Genomic DNA, 20800 nt, shown 5'->3' on the forward strand with positions numbered 1-20800 from the left:
TAGTTGGATGGTTTGTGTACATGAAAACAGTTAAGGTCCATTCACACCAAAAACTATAACAATAACTGTATTAGCATCCAATGTGCGTCACTCTGAATGCTCATTTATACCACCCAAAAATGAAAATGATCCCATGATTTATTCACCCTCAAGTCATCCCAGGTGTAAATGACATTCTTCTTTCAGACAAATACAATCAAAGTTATATTAAAAAATATCCTGGCTCTTCCAAGCTTTATAATGGCAGCCCAAAAAAGTGCATCCATCCATAATAAAAGTCCTCCACACGGCTCCAGGAGGTTAATAAAGGCCTTCTGAAGCAAAGTCATTGTTTTTGTAAGAAAAATGTCCATCTTTAACACGTTTAAATATGGATATTTTTTCTGAAACAAACACATCGATTGGCTTCAGAAGACCTTTATTAACCTCCTGGAGCCGTGTGGAGCAGTTATATGATGGATAGATGCACTTTTTGGGGCTTTTGCCATTCACTGTCTGCCATTATAAAACTTGGAAGAGCCAGGACTTTTTTTAAATATAACTCAGATTGTATTCGACTGAAAGAAGAATGTCATATCCACCTAGGATGACTTGAGGGCGAGTAAATCATGGGCTAATTTTCATTTTTGGGTGAACTATCCCTTTAAAGCGAATGGATTCTGATTGGCTGTCAATGTTTTATCGTTCATCAGATGGAAAAATCTTTCTGAAAGTGATTAGAATAATATCATTCCTCTGTGCTGTTATCGTTACAGTTGTGGACTTTATATGGATTTTTAGAACTATATCTTTATCATTATAGTTATGGTCCTTGGTGTGAACATGCCTTTAATGCATTAACATGATGTTATAGGTATAGGAAATAATTTAACACGTTTATTGGGGATGAAGGTGGTGGCAGAAAAATCAAGGATGAGCCCTTGCAAAGGAATATAATGTTATAATTCCCATAAAAACAGACATCTCCCTTCAAAAAAAAAAAAAGAGAAGAGAACAAGAAAAAAAAAAAGACTATCTTAAAACAGGAAGTACGTGATAGTACTATTCGAAACACTGTAAATCAGGATGCTCTTTGTGCGATATTAAAAAGGATGTACCAACTTGATCGTTCAGAAACTGCTACAAACTTTAGAGTATTGATAAGTCCATATACTAAGTGTGTAGACTAGAGCATATGATAGTTTGTGAAACCCTACATGTGCTACGAAGTAGAGGAGGGAAAAGAAATGCATAAAGTAGTTAAGACCAGATGTACAAAGGCAAGACGATGTCAAGCAAATTCACTCCATGTGGTGGGTTAACATGAACCATCTCAAGAAAGAAACTCAAAACACAGTCCCATGGTTGCTAGAGTAGCCCGTTCAATGACGTATCGGTAAAAGGATGTCCAGATAGCTTCATTACGACAGGAAGCAGTCAGCTGCCAGTTTTTACGAACAGTAACCACTGTCCTCAGCGATTTAGCTTATCAACCGTGACGGCACTAAGTAGAAAAAAATGCATTGATCTAATGCAAAGCACATTACGACGACATAAAGGAAACAATTTTCTTTGTGTGATTACAGATCGGAGAGAAAATTGTTTCTAGCTTATATATGTTTTACAGTACATAAGTTCGTTTCCACACATGTAGTGATGTTATCCACGGTTTTGGCATACGCTCTCAACAGGCTGAGAGAGATGAGGCACGAGAAAAAAACGTGGAAAGCTACTTGATGCATAAATACCTTTCAGCTGGCGCAGGGATGTGATTGGGCCGAGAAAATTCCACGATTGGGTTTGCGCGAGGGGCGGGGACTAAACATTCCATACATTCGGAAAAACGTCAATACGTTTCAAAACACTGCGACGCGTCACAAATAACAGCATCGGACCTAATCGTAACAATTCATTTATAAAAATCAATAAGGTGAATCTCACGAAGAAATGCCAAATAAATAAAAAAGTTAAATGAAGCTTATTGTAAGATTTGCGATGTTATTTTGATTTAAGTGCATTTCCACCCATATTCCCATTACCTTTAAGCAAAACAAATCTCACTCTCATTACAGTAATACAGTTATCATTTCATTTTGTTTTGATAATAGACATCTGTATCAATTCATTTCAACAATGATGTACTCTTACAATGTTTCAATTAATTTCAACAATGATGTACTCTTACAATTTAAATATCATTTTGTAGCAATACGGTAATAAGTATGAGATTTTTTTTCACAGTATGATAATGAAGATGAGATGTTTTTGGCGTTACAATTATGACAATGAGATTGGGGTTGAGGGTTAAATATACTTAGCGGTCATAAAAACAATATTATATAATATAATATTTTCTTTATGCAACGTAATTATTTTAGTGCTGTCAAATCGATTAATCGCATTTAAAGTCCCAGTAAACCAAAGCCTGGTTCATCATCTGAGAAGGAACGCCATTCAAGAACGGAAGTAACTTTTCAGATTTTGATTAAAGATTACTAAGGCAAACTATTTTTTCTGTGTATTAACTTGCATGTTTTAAAGGAACACGGCGACTTTTTGGGACTTTAGCTTTTTTGCCGTGTCCCCCAGAGTTAGATAAGACCATACATACCATTCTCATCTCCGTGCCATAACTCTGTCTGACGCACCCACCGCTAGCCTAGCTTAGCACAAAGACTGGAGGTAAATGGCTCCAGCTAGCCTCCTGCTCAATAAGTGACAAAATAACGCCAACATTTTCCTATTTACATGTTGTGATGTGTAGAGTTACATAGTGTACTAAGACTTTTCTAGACCGATATGTCTAGGAACTATACTCTCATTCCGGCGTAAGGTACAATATTACACAGCGCCTGAAAATAGGCTAACTTACGTCAACATAACCAACTTGACAAACCTGCTTGCACAGAGAGCGTGCTGGGGACTATTTTCAGGCGCTGCGTAATATCATTGCTTAGTGCACGATGTAACTATACACATCACAACATGTAAATAGGAAAATATTGGCGTTATTTTGTCCTTTATTGAGCAGAAGGCTAGCTGGAGCCATTTACCTCCAGTCTTTGTGCTAAGCTAGGCTAGCGGTGGGTGCGTCAGACAGAGTTATGGCACGGAGATGAGAATGGTATGTATGGACTTATCTAACTCTGGGGGATACGGCGAATAAGCTAAAGTCCCAAAAAGTCGCCGTGTTCCTTGAATTGTTCACCCGAAGACCTGTAATGTGTGCTAACAAAGTCAATAAGATTGATTTCATGAGGACGTTTGTGTATATATATATTATATATACGTATACACACATAAATATATGAGCGTGTAGATACAGTATATATATATACACATATATTATGCAAACAAAAACTGATGCGATTAATCACGATTAATCGATTTGACAGCAGTAATTTCTTTTTTCAGGTAAAATATGACTAATTATTGCATTTCTTGACATTTATCTTGAGATTCACCCTGATAGAGGCCATATTTGATAATGCATATTATAGCCTAAATCATAGTGCATATTGTCTTAATTTAAAAGGAAGGGAAATTGCAGCATTCTGGCTTCAGTTAATGTGCTCCAGCTAACCAAAATACTGTATTCCTTACATATTTTCACCTGGTTCGATCTATAACACAATATTCACAAAATGTACAGGACACACGCCTCGTCAAATTATACTCCGTATTGTCTTTTAGATCTCCAGACTTCCTGCAAACTAGGTTTAAAGGCAATAAAAACAGATCTTGTAATCTGTTGCAGCTCAACCTGTATCTTTGCACCGGACGAAACGTGATGAAATCGACTGTGAGCTTTATTTTAACCCACCAAAAAGCCAGAAAGCTGCTTTTGAGCTTAATCACATCCCTGAGTTTCAAGTTAGCTGACTGTAGCACCAAGAAACACAAACATCTGGATAAACGATCAAAAAGTGGGGGAGGAAACGGAGACAAAAATGAAGGCGGAGGGTTATTACAGCTCGTGAGCCCGTTTAGATATCATAGCTTTCCCTCTCGGACTCCAGGAATCACACTCCAGTTTTATCCCGGGATCAGACGTTTGTCCTGACCACTCTGCCGGCACGAGGACCCCGGTGCACCTTGGTGTGTTTGGATAGGTGGTCGCTCCTGGCGAACTTTTTGTCGCACATTGTGCACTCGTAAGGCTTGACTCCCGAGTGAGACCGCCGATGGCGGGACAGCTCATCGGAGCGAGAGAACCTTTAAAGCATAAAACACAGCAGGACATGCACGTCAGCTCAATTCAAGGCACCATTACAGGTTTTGATGTTAATCAGCTCACAAATTTTTCCCACATTAGTTGACCAATGAATCTCTACAGACCTTATTCAGAGCAGCTATGACAGGTGACCATGACAGGTATGAAAGTGAGGCTGTGAGGGTCAGATTTACCATGTTTTCAATGGCATCCCCTGTAAAAAAGCTCTTAGGTCCCGAATTATTCTCCACAGCTCATTGTTCTCTGGAGGGTTTTTTTCTACAGAAATGTATTGGAAAAGTATTTTTCCAGTGTTTCGTCAGCAGAACAATCCAGTAACACAAAAGATGGCGCTGCTGTGAATAAGGTCTATGGCTTACTCATGAACTTTCAGTCATTTATTACCAGATAAAGATTTTTTAAATTCCTTTCATAGAGATTACATTCCCAAAGAGATATTTCTGGACAATCACATCTTTTGAACATTTGCATTATTTAATATACACATTTATAAATAAATAAATATTTAAAATTTCAATGGCATTTCATTTTCATGCTTTTGTAATGTCTAGTGTTTTGGTTTTGTTTCATGTTCACTGTCATGTGTTCCTGTTTGTCATGTGATCATTGTCATGTGATTCCCTTGTCCTCATGTGGTATTATGATAGGCTTGTTCGACTTCATACAGCAATGCGCAGACCGATCGGCGGCTGACTTGAAGCCCTGCATGCCGGTTAGAAGTTTTGTCCGACTTGAGGCAGCGGCGATGCCACGTGACAGTGACGTATGACATCAAAGTGTCGCGAGAGCCGGTGCAGTTTCTCTAGAGCGGCTGCACGAACTCTGATGACGACACAGCTGTTCCATGATTGGTCAGATTCACCGCATGACAGCGATCACGTGTGTTTCGTGTTTATTCTAAAACCTTCAGTTCCACTAATGCTCACAAACATGGGCGTCGGAAGCAAAAAAAATGTGGGTGGGTCATCTCTCAGAAAAAATTTACTGGAGTAGACGCCATTCACATTAAAGGATTAGTTCACTTTTAAATAAACTTTTGCTGATAATTTACTCACCCCCATGTCATCCAAGATGTCCATGTCTTTCTTTCTGCAGTCGAAAAGAAATTAAGGTTTTTGATGAAAAATTCCAGGATTTTTCTCCCTATAATGGTCTTCAATGGGCCCCAAACGGTTCAAGGTCCAAATGACAGTTTCAGTGCAGCTTCAAAGGGCTTTAAACGATACCAGACGATGAATAAGGGTCTTATCTAGCGAAACGATCCGTTTCTGCGAGAAACCGAGCAGTATTTATGCTATTATTTTACCTTTTAACAGAGGAACGTGATCATCTCTGAGTTCCGCCATAACTTCCGCTAAGTGAGGTCAAAATACGAGCGTGGTCATAGATGTATATGTAGATGCCTCATTAGCGCCTGCACGGATCAGTAGAATGAGGCATCTACGATCGATATATCTATGACCACGCTCGTATTTTGACCTCACTTAGCGGATGTTATGGCGGAACTCAGATGATCACGTTCGTCTGATAAGAGGTAAAATAATAGCATAAATACTGCTCGGTTTCTCGCAGAAACTGATCGTTCCGCTAGATAAGACCCTTATTCATCGTCTGGTATGGTTTGGTGTCGTTTAAAGCCCTTAAAAGCTGTACTGAAACTGTCATTTGGACCTTGAACCGTTTGGGGCCCATTGAAGACCATTATATGAAGAAAAATCCTGGAATGTTTTCATCAAAAAACTTAATTTCTTTTCGACTGCAGAAAGAAAGACATGGACATCTTGGATGACATGGGGGTGAGTATATTATCAGCAAAAGTTTATTTAAAAGTGAACTAATCCTTTAAGTACAAATATATCGCTTTGTTTGCTAAACGTCTGCTTGGACAAGACAAGATTACGGAAATCACCTTATCATTAAGAGAGGCAATAGTGTAGGGGTAAGTTTTGACGCAAATCGACCCGCGGTTCGAATCCACCTTTTGCCGAACTCACTCTACTCCCTTTTCCCACCACATATCAGATCGGAAAGGCATTTATTTTCAATTAAAATGAAGAAAATATTAGAAAAGTGGAAATAAAGCATCTAACATGTTTAATAAGTGTTTATCGGTTAGGGGTAGGTAAACAGGATTAGAAACGCTAAAAGTGAGTGGGTCCCATATCATTGAACATAAAAAGTGGGTGGGTCTTGTCCCAGCCACATACCATGGCTCCGACGCCCATGCTCACAAATCTGTGGTATCAAATCGGTAAAACCTCTTTTCATGTAGTCGTGATGTTATATTGTCATGTTTATCAAAATAAAACCCACTTCATTGATAGTGTAGGCTTATATGTTGAACTTTATTCTTGTACAAACAGACGCTGTATTAAGCAATGCATGCAGTATTTAATGAAAATGTCTCTGAAACGTCTGTGTATTTGCCAAATATTGCATTTATTTAACTTCAGCTGTGATAAAGTATGCAAACACAGCGCGAGCGTCACTGCGGGAAGCAGAAAGTGTCCGACTTCACGTCTCGTTTGCAGATCCTCCCCCCTGCACGCGGCTTCTCTCGCCGATCGGTTGCATCCAGCCGCAGCCGCTGTCAAACACACCTGTTCTCATTGGTTGTTTTAGTCATGTGTTCTCAGTTCAGTTCTGTCATTGGTTCATTGTACTTATTGTTCACAGGTGTGTCTTGTTTAGTCATTAGTCTTTGTGTATTTAAGTCCTAATGTTTGCCATGTGTCTTTGTTGAGTATTGTTCCCTGTAACCTGCTGTTGGTGAGTGTTTGTCATGGTTCAAGTCAAGTCAAGTCAAGTCTGGTCCTGGTTCAAGTCTGGTCCTGGGTCAAGTCAAGTCTGGTCCTGGTCCTGGGTCAAGTCAAGTCTGTTCTGGGTCAAGTCTGTTCCGGTCCTGGGTCAAGTCTGTTCCGGTCCAGGGTCAAGTCTGTTCCGGTCCAGGGTCAAGTCTGTTCCGGTCCTGGGTCAAGTCTGTTCCGGTCCTGGGTCAAGTCTGTTCCGGTCCTGGGTCAAATCAAGTCTGTTCTGGGTCAAGTCTGTTCTGGGTCAAGTCTGTTCTGGGTCAAGTCTGTTCCGGTCCTGGGTCAAGTCAAGTCTGTTTTGGGTCAAGTCTGTTCCGGTCCTGGGTCAAGTCTGTTCCGTCCTGGGTCAAGTCTGTTCCGGTCCTGGGTCAAATCAAGTCTGTTCTGGGTCAAGTCTGTTCTGGGTCAAGTCTGTACCGGTCCTGGGTCAAGTCAAGTCTGTTTTGGGTCAAGTCTGTTCCGGTCCTGGGTCAAGTCTGTTCCGGTCCTGGGTCAAGTCTGTTCCGGTCCTGGGTCAAGTCAAGTCTGTTTTGGGTCAAGTCTGTTCCGGTCCTGGGTCAAGTCTGTTCCGGTCCTGGGTCAAGTCTGTTCCGGTCCTGGGTCAAGTCTGTTCCGGTCCTGGGTCAAATCAAGTCTGTTCTGGGTCAAGTCTGTTCTGGGTCAAGTCTGTTCTGGGTCAAGTCTGTTCTGGGTCAAGTCAAGTCTGTTTTGGGTCAAGTCTGTTCCGGTCCTGGGTCAAGTCTGTTCCGGTCCTGGGTCAAGTCTGTTCTGGTCCTGGGTCGGGTCAAGTCTGTTCTGGGTCAAGTCTGTTCTGGGTCAAGTCTGTTCTGGGTCAAGTCTGTTCTGGGTCAAGTCTGTTCTGGGTCAAGTCTGTTCCGGTCCTGGGTCAAGTCTGTTCCGGTCCTGGGTTACGTCTGTTCCGGTCCTGGGTCACGTCTGTTCCGGTCCTGGGTCACGTCTGTTCCGGTCCTGGATCAAGTCTGTTCTGGGTCAAGTCAAGTCTGTTCCGGGTCAAGTCTGTTCTGGGTCGGGTCAAGTCTGTTCTGGGTCAAGTCTGTTCCGGTCCTGGATCAAGTCTGTTATGGGTCAAGTCAAGTCTGTTCCGGGTCAAGTCTGTTCTGGGTCGGGTCAAGTCTGTTCCGGGTCAAGTCTGTTCTGGGTCGGGTCAAGTCTGTTCTGGGTCAAGTCAAGTCTGTTCCGGGTCAAGTCTGTTCCGGTCCTGGGTCAAGTCAAGTCTGTTCCGGTCCTGGGTCAAGTCTGTTCCGGTCCTGGACCAAGTCTGTTCCGGTCCTGGACCAAGTCTGTTCCGGGTCAAGTCTGTTCCGGGTCAAGTCTGTTCTGGGTCGGGTCAAGTCTGTTCTGTGTCGGGTCAAGTCTGTTCTGTGTCGGGTCAAGTCTGTTCTGGGTCAAGTCAAGTCTGTTCCGGGTCAAGTCGGTTCTGGGTCGGGTCAAGTCTGTTCTGGGTCAAGTTAAGTCTTTTCCGGGTCGGGTCAAGTCTGTTCCGGGTCAAGTCTGTTCCGGGTCAAGTCTGTTCCGGGTCAAGTCTGTTCCGGGTCAAGTCTGTTCCCGTCCTGGGTCAAGTCTGTTCCGGTCCTGGATCAAGTCTGTTCTGGGTCAAGTCAAGTCTGTTCCGGTCCTGGGTCAAGTCTGTTCCGGTCCTGGATCAAGTCTGTTCTGGGTCAAGTCAAGTCTGTTCCGGGTCAAGTCTGTTCTGGGTCGGGTCAAGTCTGTTCCGGGTCAAGTCTGTTCCGGTCCTGGGTCAAGTCAAGTCTGTTCCGGTCCTGGGTCAAGTCTGTTCTGGGTCAAGTCAAGTCTGTTCTGGGTCAAGTCTGTTCCTGTTCTGGGTCAAGTCTTTTCCGGTCCTGGGTCAAGTCTGTTCCGGTCCTGGGTCAAGTCTGTTCCGGTCCTGGGTCAAGTCTGTTCCGGTCCTGGGTCAAGTCTGTTCCGGTCCTGGGTCAAGTCAAGTCTGTTCTGGGTCAAGTCTGTTCCGGTCCTGGGTCAAGTCAAGTCTGTTCTGGGTCAAGTCTGTTCAGGGTCAAGTCTGTTCCGGTCCTGGGTCAAGTCAAGTCTGTTCTGGGTCAAGTCTGTTCTGGGTCAAGTCTGTTCCGGTCCTGGGTCAAGTCTGTTCCGGTCCTGGGTCAAGTCAAGTCTGTTCTGGGTCAAGTCTGTTCCGGTACTTGGTCAAGTCTGTTCCGGTCCTGGGTCAAGTCTGTTCCGTTCCTGGGTCAAGTCGGTCCTGGGTCAAGTCTGTTCCGGTCCTGGGTCAAGTCTGTTCCGGTCCTGGGTCAAGTCTGTTCCGGTCCTGGGTCAAGTCTGTTCCGGTCCTGGGTCAAGTCTGTTCCGGTCCTGGGTCAAGTCAAGTCTGTTCTGGGTCAAGTCTGTTCTGGGTCAAGTCTGTTCCGGTCCTGGGTCAAGTCTGTTCCGGTCCTGGGTCAAGTCGGTCCTGGGTCAAGTCTGTTCCGGTCCTGGGTCAAGTCTGTTCCGGTACTGGGTCAAGTCGGTCCTGGGTCAAGTCTGTTCCGGTCCTGGGTCAAGTGGGTCCTGGGTCAAGTCTGTTCTGGTCCTGGGTCAAGTCTGTTCCGGTCCTGGGTCAAGTCGGTCCTGGGTCAAGTCTGTTCCGGTCCTGGGTCAAGTAAAGTCTGTTCTGGGTCAAGTCTGTCCTGGGTCAAGTCTGTTCTGGTCCTGGGTCAAGTCAAGTCTGTTCTGGGTCAAGTCTGTTCTGGGTCAAGTCTGTTCTGGGTCAAGTCTGTTCCGGTCCTGGGTCAAGTCTGTTCCGGTCCTGGGTCAAGTCTGTTCTGGGTCAAGTCTGTTCTGGGTCAAGTCTGTTCTGGGTCAAGTCTGTTCTGGTCCTGGGTCAAGTCTGTTCCGGTCCTGGGTCAAGTCTGTTCCGGTCCTGAGTCAAGTCTGTTCCGGGTCGGGTCAAGTCTGTTCTGGGTCAAGTCAAGTCTGTTCCGGGTCAAGTCTGTTCTGGGTCGGGTCAAGTCTTTTCCGGGTCAAGTCTGTTCCGGTGTTCCGGTCCTGGGTCAAGTCAAGTCTGTTCCGGTCCTGGGTCAAGTCTGTTCCGGTCCTGGATCAAGTCTGTTCCGGGTCAAGTCTGTTCTGGGTCGGGTCAAGTCTGTTCTGGGTCAAGTCTGTTCCGGTCCTGGGTCAAGTCTGTTCCGGTCCTGGGTCAAGTCTGTTCTGGGTCAAGTCAAGTCTGTTCTGGGACCTGGGTCAAGTCTGTTCCGGTCCTGGGTCAAGTCAAGTCTGTTCTGGGTCAAGTCTGTTCTTGGTCAAGTCTGTTCCGGTCCTGGGTCAAGTCTGTTCCGGTCCTGGGTCAAGTCTGTTCTGGGTCAAGTCTGTTCTGTGTCAAGTCTGTTCTGGGTCAAGTCTGTTCCGGTCCTGGGTCAAGTCTGTTCCGGTCCTGGGTCAAGTATGTTCCGGTCCTGGGTCAAGTATGTTCCGGTCCTGGGTCAAGTCTGTTCCGGTCCTGGGTCAAGTCTGTTCTGGGTCAAGTCTGTTCCGGGTCAAGTCTGTTCTGGGTCGGGTCAAGTCTGTTCCGGGTCAAGTCTGTTCCGGTCCTGGGTCAAGTCAAGTCTGTTCCGGTCCTGGGTCAAGTCTGTTCCGGTCCTGGATCAAGTCTGTTCTGGGTCAAGTCTGTTCTGGGTCGGGTCAAGTCTGTTCTGGGTCGGGTCAAGTCTGTTCTGGGTCAAGTCTGTTCCGGTCCTGGGTCAAGTCTGTTCCGGTCCTGGATCAAGTCTGTTCTGGGTCAAGTCAAGTCTGTTCTGGGTCCGGGTCAAGTCTGTTCTGGGTCGGGTCAAGTCTGTTCTGTTCTGTTCTTGGTTGGGTCAAGTCTGTTCCGGGTTAAGTCTGTTCCGGTCCTGGGTCAAGTCAAGTCTGTTCCGGTCCTGGGTCAAGTTTGTTCCGGTCCTGGGTCAAGTCTGTTCCGGTCCTGGGTCAAGTCTGTTCCGGTCCTGGGTCAAGTCAAGTCTGTTCCGGTCAATGGGTCAAGTCTGTTCTAGTCAAAGTCATTGTTTGAGTTGTATCCGTTCATGTCTGTAAATAAACTGCACTTGGGTTCATCACTTCAACTTGCCTCCAGTGGAATACCATTACAGCTTTTTAAACTAACGTTCACTAAAAGTTTTGGGTAAGTTTGATGATTTTTTTAAAAAAGAAATTAATATTTCTAGTCATCAAAAATGCATTAAATTGATCCAAAGTGACAGTAAAGACATTTAAATTCCTTTAAAAAAAATTATATTTCAAATAAATGCTGTTCTTTAACTTTCTATTCATTATAGAATCCTGATAAATTACAGTTTCCACAAAAATATTCAGCAGCACAATTGTTTTCAACATTGATAATAAAGAAAACAAAATTTTAGCAGCAAATCTGCATAGGATTTCTGAAGGACCACGTGACACTAGAGACAAAATGGCTGCTGAAAATTAATAAAATAATATCAATATGTAATAAAAAAAATAGAAAACAGCTATTTTAAATTGTCATTTTTTTTTACAGAATTTTTGATCAAATAAATGCAGCTTTGGTGACTCATAAACATTTGAAAAAATAAACTTTTGAATGGTAGTGCACTTTTGCCATAGCATAAACATTAACCAATAGCTTGTACGGCCTAGATGACATCGGTCAAAAAGGCAAGTTGTTTCGTAGATGGCGCACATTTTTATGAAAGAATATGCAGATGTATTTTTTTGTGCGTCAACGAAGACCAAAAAAGTGTATTACAAAAGCAAATCGGGTAATTTTTTTAATGTTAAGACGAAACGTCTGGTTTCAACACTTACCTCCACCCACAGTCTGGCCAGCTGCACAGGTAGGGTTTCTCACCCGTGTGTCTGCGGAAATGAGCCTTCAGGTGGCTGCTCTTAGTGTACATCTTCTCGCACCCTGGATGAGAGCATTTATGTACCCGCAAGGTTTCCGTGGAGGACCTGGAAGGACGTGGTGTGATGGCTTTGACCAGGCCTGCACCCGCTATTCCGACCGCCCTGACGGCAATGGGCAGAGGAGCGATCTTCACATACTTTTGGTCTGGATTGACGGCCTCGCCCATGATGGAGAGGAAAGTTGCTGAGGGCACCTGTGGTGAAAGAAGGGTAATGTTCTGTGCCCCTTGGACACCGAGCACCAGGTGGGCCACTCTGAGCCCGTTAGCCACGCCCGATTGGGTATCAGACTGTTGGAGGGTGTGGCTTAGCTGGAGAGGTTGCAGCTGAAGCACAAATGGAGCACCAACGAGCACCGGAGCAGCATTAGCCGTGGCGTTAACACTCTGAGTGGCAGGGGCCGGTGAGGTCGTGTTGGATTTCGGCTCCTCGTCACTGGGGGAAGACGGCTGCAGGAGAGGCTCATCCTCCTTTGACTTTTCTTCCGGACTCAGATCTCTCGCCAGCTCCATCTTCTCCATCAAGAATTCCTCAATGTCCTCCAGGGTTGGAGAGAAGGTGCTGGGCAGCTGCGGTATGAAATCGGGCAGCTTGGGCGGCTGAGTCAACAACAGCTCAGTGGAGTCTAAAAAGATCTGAAGCGGCCCTTCATCCTCGTCTTCCTCCCCTGGGCTGTAGCTGAGTCGAGCTCCAACATCTTCCGTTTCAGGGCTGGAGCACGAGATGGAGCTGCCCCTCTCGCTGCTCTCACTGCCGCCCATCTCGACGAAAGGCAAGGTGGCCAAACCATGGTCCGCGAACAATTCATTAGCAGTGGCCACCGCTTTGTCACTTATGGAGACCATTTGTTGGTGTGCAGATCAGAGGAAGGCTGAAGATATTGCCACGGTTTGTAAACACTGCATCAAAAAAGAAAGAAATTGAATCGTGAGGATAACGTACAGTGGCACGCTAAAGTACTCGGACACTTTTTAGTGAATACAGGTAAATACATTTCACCAAAAATCCATATAATCATATCACAGGTTATAAAACATATTTTTTCCAACATTGATAATAAATCCGCATATTACAATGATTTCTGAAGGATCAGGTGAGTAATGGCTGATGAAAATTCAGCTTTGCATCACATAAATAAATAATAGAAATCCATTATTTTTAATTGAAATAATTCACTATTACTGTATTTTTGATCAAATAAATGCAGGCTTTGAGCAAACGTGCACCATAATATTTAATATAGATAATAAATCTGTATAAATTATTGGTATGGTAGTACAATACTACTTTGATGTATTATTTATATATTTTTGTATTACAATAATTATATTTCTTTACATTAAGGAAGGCTATAATTTCTTTAAGCTATATATGACTTGTATGACATGATTCACCATGCATTAGATAACAAAATATTAAAACAAGTAGCATTTATTTTCCAAGATCGGTGGCACAAACACACTTTGCAAGCAATATATTTCACAAAAATAATTTTTTAATAATAAAAAAAATTATAATTTTCAAAATAAAAAAAAATATTTGAACACTTTCTGATTGTAAACTTCCTTCATACATCCAATAAAAATCAACTTACAGCAAGCTAGTAACAAATTGGCTCATTCAAGTTAAATTCTGCATATGTGTCTGCATTTTGTATCCGATGCAATGAAAATGTATTTTAAGCATCAAAATACTATAAGGGTCCAGTGTTTACATGCACCCATGCTCATCATTACCATGCTTTCAGAGATTCAATCACAAAGGTTTATGGGGTAGAAAGAGGAGGGGCTATTAAAAACACCATCACAACACAACACAGCACAAATCGCAATCGCATCATAAGTCATAATGCACACTAAACTCATTATAAGAGAGACTACTTAATCAAACCTGCATAAAAACTGCACCAAGCAACTACACCACACACACACGAGGCACTGGACATGTGTTTGACAAAAGTGCGTAGGCAGGGCAGGAAAACAGGCCTGCACACATGCTCCCAACACACAGCCGAGGAAAACTGCAGCTTTGGGACAACACAGCCACGACACTGCCAGAAACAGGTGTCAAGTTCACCAAAGTGGGGTCATTTACATCGAATCTGACCCTCTGTTAAAAATACACTTCGATTTGTTTTTATCGACCGTAAAACGATATATTTATGTCTCGTTACCTTGAGTAAATATGGATTGAAATATCCGGATAGTGGATGTACGACATGGGATGAATCCAGATGTCTCTTTCAGTGTTATTGTTGGGAAGAACATCGTCCTTGCCACGGTTCCATGTTGGCATTTCTCGCAGAGTCCTGTCACATGACACGCATCGCAATGCATTCGAGGGCACGGATCCAATTCCTGGCTTTTGATTGGTTGCGTCGCGGGGGCTCGCTCCGAAACGAGGCGCGTCATTGGTTAGAGTAAAAGAACTCATGAATTATTTATAAGAGTTGGAAAAACATCCAACGACAGCGAAGAGAAAGAGAAAAAAAAACTCAACGCTTTTCTGCACATTTAAATACATACATGATTCACAAGCAAAACTTTTAACACGTTCAAAGCAGCGCCATAAAAATATAACATGCTTCTTAATCATTATTATATTTTTTTAAAAATCCAACATTTCAAGAAAACGTACATGCTAAATTATATAAATAAAAAATATGACGTGTTAGAATATTTATTTATTTACTGCAATATTAGTAAACAAAACAAGTCGATACACATACGAAATATAAACAATCTTTCAAAACAAAAGGGAAATTATGGTTCAATACTTTTACAGAGAAATGTAAAATAAATTAAAAAATCTATTGAACAATAATCATAAAAGAAAAAGGAAACAGAGAGAAGAGAAGAAGAAGAAAAAAAGAGGGCACAAAAATAAAGAAGAAAAAAGAATGGCACAAATTGTGGATGTTTTCATTGCTTTCTTGTTAACAGAAGTTGAAATTGTATTTAAATACATCTTCAATTCTTCTTTGAAAAAAGTTAAAGTGGGGTTTACTTTTCATATATTTACATTTATGGATATAAAACTTTCCAATAAATAAAAGAAGGTTTATACAAAAACTTACATCAATTAGATTCTTGTCTTTGACATAAAACCAGAGGTGGACAGTAACGAAGTACATTTACTTGAGTACTGTACTTAAGTACACTTTTTGAGTATCTGTACTTTACTGAAGTATTATTTTTTAGGGAAACTTTTACTTTTACTTCACTACATTTGAAAGACAAATATCATACTTTTTACTCCACTACATTTCTATCAAGGTCCTCAAAGTCGAAAGTCGTTTCTGTAGCAGCTTTGCAAGTCAGTGGATTAAATTTTTTTGTTTTTGTTTTTGAGAACAGCCTATAAGTAATCACTTTTATAGGGTCATAATTTCCCCAAAATTTTTGAACACTGATCAGTTTATAGCAAAATGGAGGAAGACGGTTCCTCGGCACAGTGTGTGCACCCATGGCCATATTAGAAAGTAAGTTTCAGTTTTCTGAAAAGATTAAAGATTAGTTTCGTTGGCATACACTTGATGAATGTCTCATAAAATGTTAAAAAACGTAAATGTCAGGGAGAAAGAGAAGCATAGACATATGGATGATGAAAGAGCTCAGTTCAGTCTGTTTTTTTGTGCCTCTGAGATGCCAGAGTATTTACTGAATAGAGCTTTCTTTTGTGTTTTTTTCGCACTTAAACAGACCAATACACATAAAATGTCAAAATGTTCATTTTGGAAAGTATTCACGTAAACAAAGTTGATTATGTCATAAGTGAACGTAAACAGTTGGGGGAATATCGGATGTGTATCAGTGTATAGGATTTGTGCATTCTGCCTTAAAGTGACAGCAGCTTTCTAACTTTTATACAAGTATTTAAATTAGTTCAAGATAGTCATATGCTAGCATGTCGGATAGAGCATCACTGACTGGCTTAAACCACCGTGATGGCTATAGCGTGCATTCATACAACAATGCAACGATAATAAAATAATGCATTGACATAAAAAAGGAAATTTACTTTTGATACTTAAGTACTTTTATAAACAAGTACTTCTGTACTTTTACTTAAGTAAAAATAGTTTTTTACAACTTTCACTTGTAACGGAGTAATATTTGACCAGTGGTACTTTTACTTTTACTTGAGTAATGGAGTTGTGTACTTTGTCCACCTCTGCATAAAACCCAAAAAGAACGTGAGAAAACCTTTTGGACAATCAGAGCATCAATAAAATTATTTAGTTCTTTTTATTTTTCTGCAGTCCGTAACTTTTGGCGCTCTAGCGGTTAATAAACAGAACTGCATGCGTCGTGCGGAAGAACATTGCAGCCGGAGCTACTTCTCTCTGTTTATGTCTATGGCAAGTCACGCAGGGACTGTGTTCCTCCGCAGCGGTTCCTACCAGACCGGTCTGAAATAGTCCCAATATAAACACTTATTATAAGTGTACCATAATGATTCAGGGTAAGACAAAAACACGGTTTGGAAAATGGATTGATGTTGTACATTCTCATATAATATCTGTAAATCTTGCACACAAAAAATTCACGGACAACAGATAAACAAGATAAAGATTTTATTTATTTATTGTCACATGAAAAAATACAAATACAAAAAAATGCATTTCTTATATTTATTTTTAAAGATGGAAGGAGGAAAAACAGCCATGGTAAATTGAGAGAAGTGAATGATGGAGCAACTAACTAAATGAAAACAGCTGCTATAGAGACACTAGATGGCAGTAGCTGATAAAAAACTGACTGATGCCACCCATCCAGAGATATGGAGAATGACTATGGCTCAAAATGGTAGAATGCTAATCAACAAAGCCAGTAATAAACAGTCTTAAGTTTATTGGAAGTACTTTTGCTGTTTTCTTGTAGATAGTTGCTATTTTAAGAGACATCCACATTATATCTTAGTACCAAAACAAATTCAAATGTACACACGTGTTACAAATGAAATGCTATGCATAGATCTATATATCTGGCAACTAAAGTGCTATTAAAAAAAAATCAATCATTGAGACAAGCATTGGAGACTTTTTCTCCAATCAATTAAGCACAATTAAAGCAAATAATAATATAAAACTTATAAGACTTATTCTTCTCTAAAGATAATTAATCATCTCTGGACCAAATATGTAAACATCACGTCTTTTACAGAGTTGTGTCACAAGGTTCAAAGCCTGAAACTGTCACTCATCCTCATTTTAAATAATACATTCAGCATTCACTTTTCTGCACTTCAATACACCCATGTCAACTAATAATTCATTGCAAAATAAAATTGCTCTCTTTAATCAGTATTAAACTGTGCCAGATTGCACTATTGTAAGCCACAGGTTAGATAACAAAAGTTCTGTCATATGAATTGTGATATATAGATGATCATGTATATAATTTAATGCTCAAAAATACCCTTTTAAAATTTATGACCACATATTGTTTGCTGAATTTTATCCAGTTAGCGTTTTTTTTTATTTAATTTAAAATAAATGACTTGTAATGCATTTAAGCTTCAATTGCACGTTGCCATCGCTCTTTCCAAAAACATTAAACAGAACCAGCTGCCCTTTATAGTTTTTGCTCTGCATGTAACATCCCATTCATCTTGCATCAATATCTGTCTTCTCAAAGATGATCTTACTGGAGAAATAAACAGCATACACAGAGTTCTCCAATTAATTAGCATCCTAATTATAAAAAACAGCAAATCTTCAGACTTATTCCTCTCTTAAAATAATGAATAATCTCTGCACCAAATATGTAAACATCACTTATTTTACAGGTACAGGTTTCAAAGCCTTTCTCTTTAAAACATACATTCACTTTTGTATTTACTTGTGTAATTGCTCTAATATGTAACATTGTGCAATACAGCAAATATAATATTGCAATCCACAGTTTAGACTACAAAAGTTGTGTCAAATATATTAATTATAACATATAAATGATCATTTATAGCATTTCAAGACCCTTTTTAAAATGGACGACCATTTAGTGTTTGCTTAAAGGTACTTTCTTTTTTGTTCATAATGAACAGAATTGAAATAATCAGCCAATACATCATCATCAGTTGGCGTGGCTTCACTGCCATTAAATCCTAGTAAAGTGACCATCAAATGCGTACTTCATATATGACATACTATGTTGGCATACTGTTTTTCGCATACAGTAGGGAAGTTTTCGATTTTGGACACGCCGATACCTTTTAAAGGTATAGTTCACCCAAAAATTTAAATCAGCCCATGATTTACTCACCCTCCTCAAGTCATCCTAGGTGAATATGACATTCTTCTTTCAGACAAATACAATCGGAGTTATATTAAAAAAGTCCTGGCTAATCCAAGCTTTAACAGCAGTTAATGGCTGTTAGAAGTCCATAAAAGTGTATCTATCCATCATATAACTGCTCCACACGGCTCTGGGGGGGGTTAAATAAAGGCCTTCAGAAGCGAAGCCATGCGTCTGTGTAAGAAAAATCTCCATATTTAAAACTTTACTTAAAGGGGCACTTCAGCGCTGGGAAGATGAATGTGTTTTTAAACTAGTGGTGGGCATAACTTAATTTTTTTAATCTAGATTAATCTCACTGTAATCTTGAAATTAATCTAGATTAATATGGCTCATTTGAATTCTGCCGAAGGCATTCAGAATATGTGTACTCGTAAGTGATTCTTTGTCTTTTTGCAGTTTGAATAATAAATAACTTCTGTCTCTTTAACACCTGACGCACGCATGGATCCCAAACACTGTTCCTGTGAGCTGGTTACGACTGTGTTTACGTTAAAACTCACCAAAATGGGCATTGAGACATTTTTGAGTGTATTCAGACAATTCAGACCGGTCACACCAATACTAACACGCTGTCATGAGGAAATGTTCAGAGGATTAACCGGACTGAATGAGAGGAGGCGGGTGTGTGTCAACTCGCTGTCGGTCGGAGAGGAGAGCGCAGCTGATATCGATACTGTAGAAAATGAGTATCGTATCGTTTCAGATATTTCAGTATCGATACATATCGACATATGGATATTTTTGACAACACTAGTAGGCATACACACAGGTTCGAAGACTCGTTCTCTCGCCCCTACAGTGCAATTCGGCTAGGTATACATCCGCGCTAAACTATCAAGGTGAAAGTCATCATAGCTTGCGTAGTATAGACCCAGCTCCCAACCCAACTTTGAGAATAGATTCCCGATAAGAGTCTCACGTTAACGCAGCACGTTAACGCCGATAACGGCCCACCACTAATTTAAACTGTCATTTATGTAGTAGAAATGTGAAATTATTTTTGAATTTGGTGCCTTCTAGACAGAGAAAAGACTCATGTCTCATGTGGATGAAGGACAACAACTCCCAGAATGCACTTGCTTTGCTGCCCTATGAGGCCACTCCCTACATTGCCCCCAGCGTCGTTTTGATCTTCATAATAATACAATAATTTTGTTCAGTTAGAGAATAAACACTTCAATTCAAAATTGAATGTGTCTTTTCAATAAAGTGTGAGTGAGCTGAACGAAAGTCACAGGACAAGCGCAACAGGAGTCAGATTTCATTCAGCACGAGAGGGAAGTAAGAGCTGAGCAGAGCTGAGGTAAGTGCGGCTGTCATTCTCAGAGCGTGTCCAGTCTGGCGCGTTATCAGATCGCATATGGAAGCTAAACTTTTATAGGAATTCATTGAAAAGCTGAAACACTCACTTTGCTCTGCATCGCTCCGTTATTAATGCCCGAGGCAGAGCCGAGCGCATTTACATTCTGTGAGTGAGATCTCTCCTCTATGGGCGGGTTGAAAACATGCGGAACAGCTCCATCTACTGGCTTTAGTCTCTAGCCTCTGGCCAAATTTTTTTTTCCAGAAATAAAATGCATAATTCTCTCATATCAGGGGGATAGGAGGGGGGAAAGTACCATAATTCAAATATACTACGGGGTTTCTACTGATACAAAGTTTAATGCTAAATCACTGAAGTTACCCTTTAAGCCCAGTTTCCACCGAAATTACCCGGAAAAATTTGTACCAGGAACTTTTTTCCCCCAGACCTGCTACTGTCTGCATTTCCACTGCGGTCTAAAGTACCGTGAAGATTAGGCAAATTAGTCCGGTGATGTAGGACTGCGCGCGACTGCTCCTCCAGTCAGCGAGGGACAGTAATCATTTTTGTGCGACACTGTCTGCAACAATAACAAGTGGAGGAGATGCAAGCAGCGCTGCTTTTGCTGGTTATGTATTGGTTTACTAAAGAGGTCATTAACAAAACGGCGGAAAAGAGATGAGCACTGATACTAAAGCGTATTCTGAAAGCTCGTAAAGCTTGACTTAAAATAAGACAATTTATGTGACATTGACCGTGCGATGGCTGAGACGAACGAACGCCATCGGACAGAAAGAGCAAGACTGATGTTTACTGAACGCAGAACGAAAGACTTTTAAAAATGCTGGTTGAAATAAAATGCTGCGTGAGCTCAACCAATCAGCATGTTCAGCGCCAAAGTCCCACCCCCGAAAGTTCCTGAACTTTGAAAAAGTACTACCTCGCGAGCAGGGGCGTTTGGAGGGGGAAATATTTACCCGGAACTTCATTTAGACCCTGCGTTTGAAACACACAGAGTACCACCCCAAAGTTCCTAGTTCCAGGGGAAAGTTCCTGTGGTGGAAACGCGGCTAAACTGTAATCTCCGCTAACTTTCGTACGCGTGTTCACGAGAGACTGGTGTTCCAGTGTATGACGGCAGTGTTGGGGGTAACGCATTACAAGTAACTTGAGTTACGTAATAATGTTACTTTTTCCAAGTAACTAGTAAAGTAACGCATTACTTTTCAAATTTACATCAAAATATCTGGATTACTTTTTCAAAAAAGTAACGCAAGTTACT

The 20800-nt window shown here is 41.3% G+C and overlaps 1 protein-coding gene across 2 annotated transcripts; it reads right to left on the reverse strand.

Annotated features, from left to right (window-relative positions):
* Positions 1 to 857: 857 nt before the first annotated feature.
* LOC307143314 (Krueppel-like factor 15) lies at positions 858 to 14233 on the reverse strand. 2 transcript variants are annotated; one of them, XM_079844793.1, is made up of 4 exons: positions 14090 to 14233; positions 11815 to 12815; positions 4111 to 4194; positions 858 to 2531 (listed from the first exon to the last, which is right to left on the reverse strand). In XM_079844793.1, the coding sequence occupies exons 2-4, from the start codon at positions 12759 to 12761 to the stop codon at positions 2501 to 2503; spliced, it is 1062 nt and encodes a 353-aa protein (XP_079700919.1). In that variant the 5' UTR covers positions 12762 to 12815; positions 14090 to 14233; the 3' UTR covers positions 858 to 2500. The 2 variants fall into 2 exon arrangements, with proteins under 2 accessions (XP_079700919.1, XP_079700918.1); XM_079844792.1 differs by having other exon boundaries at positions 2494 to 2531; positions 3188 to 4194.
* Positions 14234 to 20800: the final 6567 nt, after the last annotated feature.

This window comes from Gobio gobio (genome assembly GCF_949357685.1).
Source record: "Gobio gobio genome assembly, chromosome: 19".
Lineage (NCBI taxonomy): Eukaryota > Metazoa > Chordata > Actinopteri > Cypriniformes > Gobionidae > Gobio > Gobio gobio.

Bases quoted from the DNA above. Each gene is read 5' to 3' on its own strand.
- LOC307143314 (XM_079844792.1), bottom strand. From the start codon at position 12,761: ATGGTCTCCATAAGTGACAAAGCGGTGGCCACTGCTAATGAATTGTTC. The intron at 4,195-11,814 runs GTAAGTGTTGAA...TATGCTTTAAAG, and splicing joins TGGCCAGACTGTGGGTGGAG to GTTCTCTCGCTCCGATGAGC.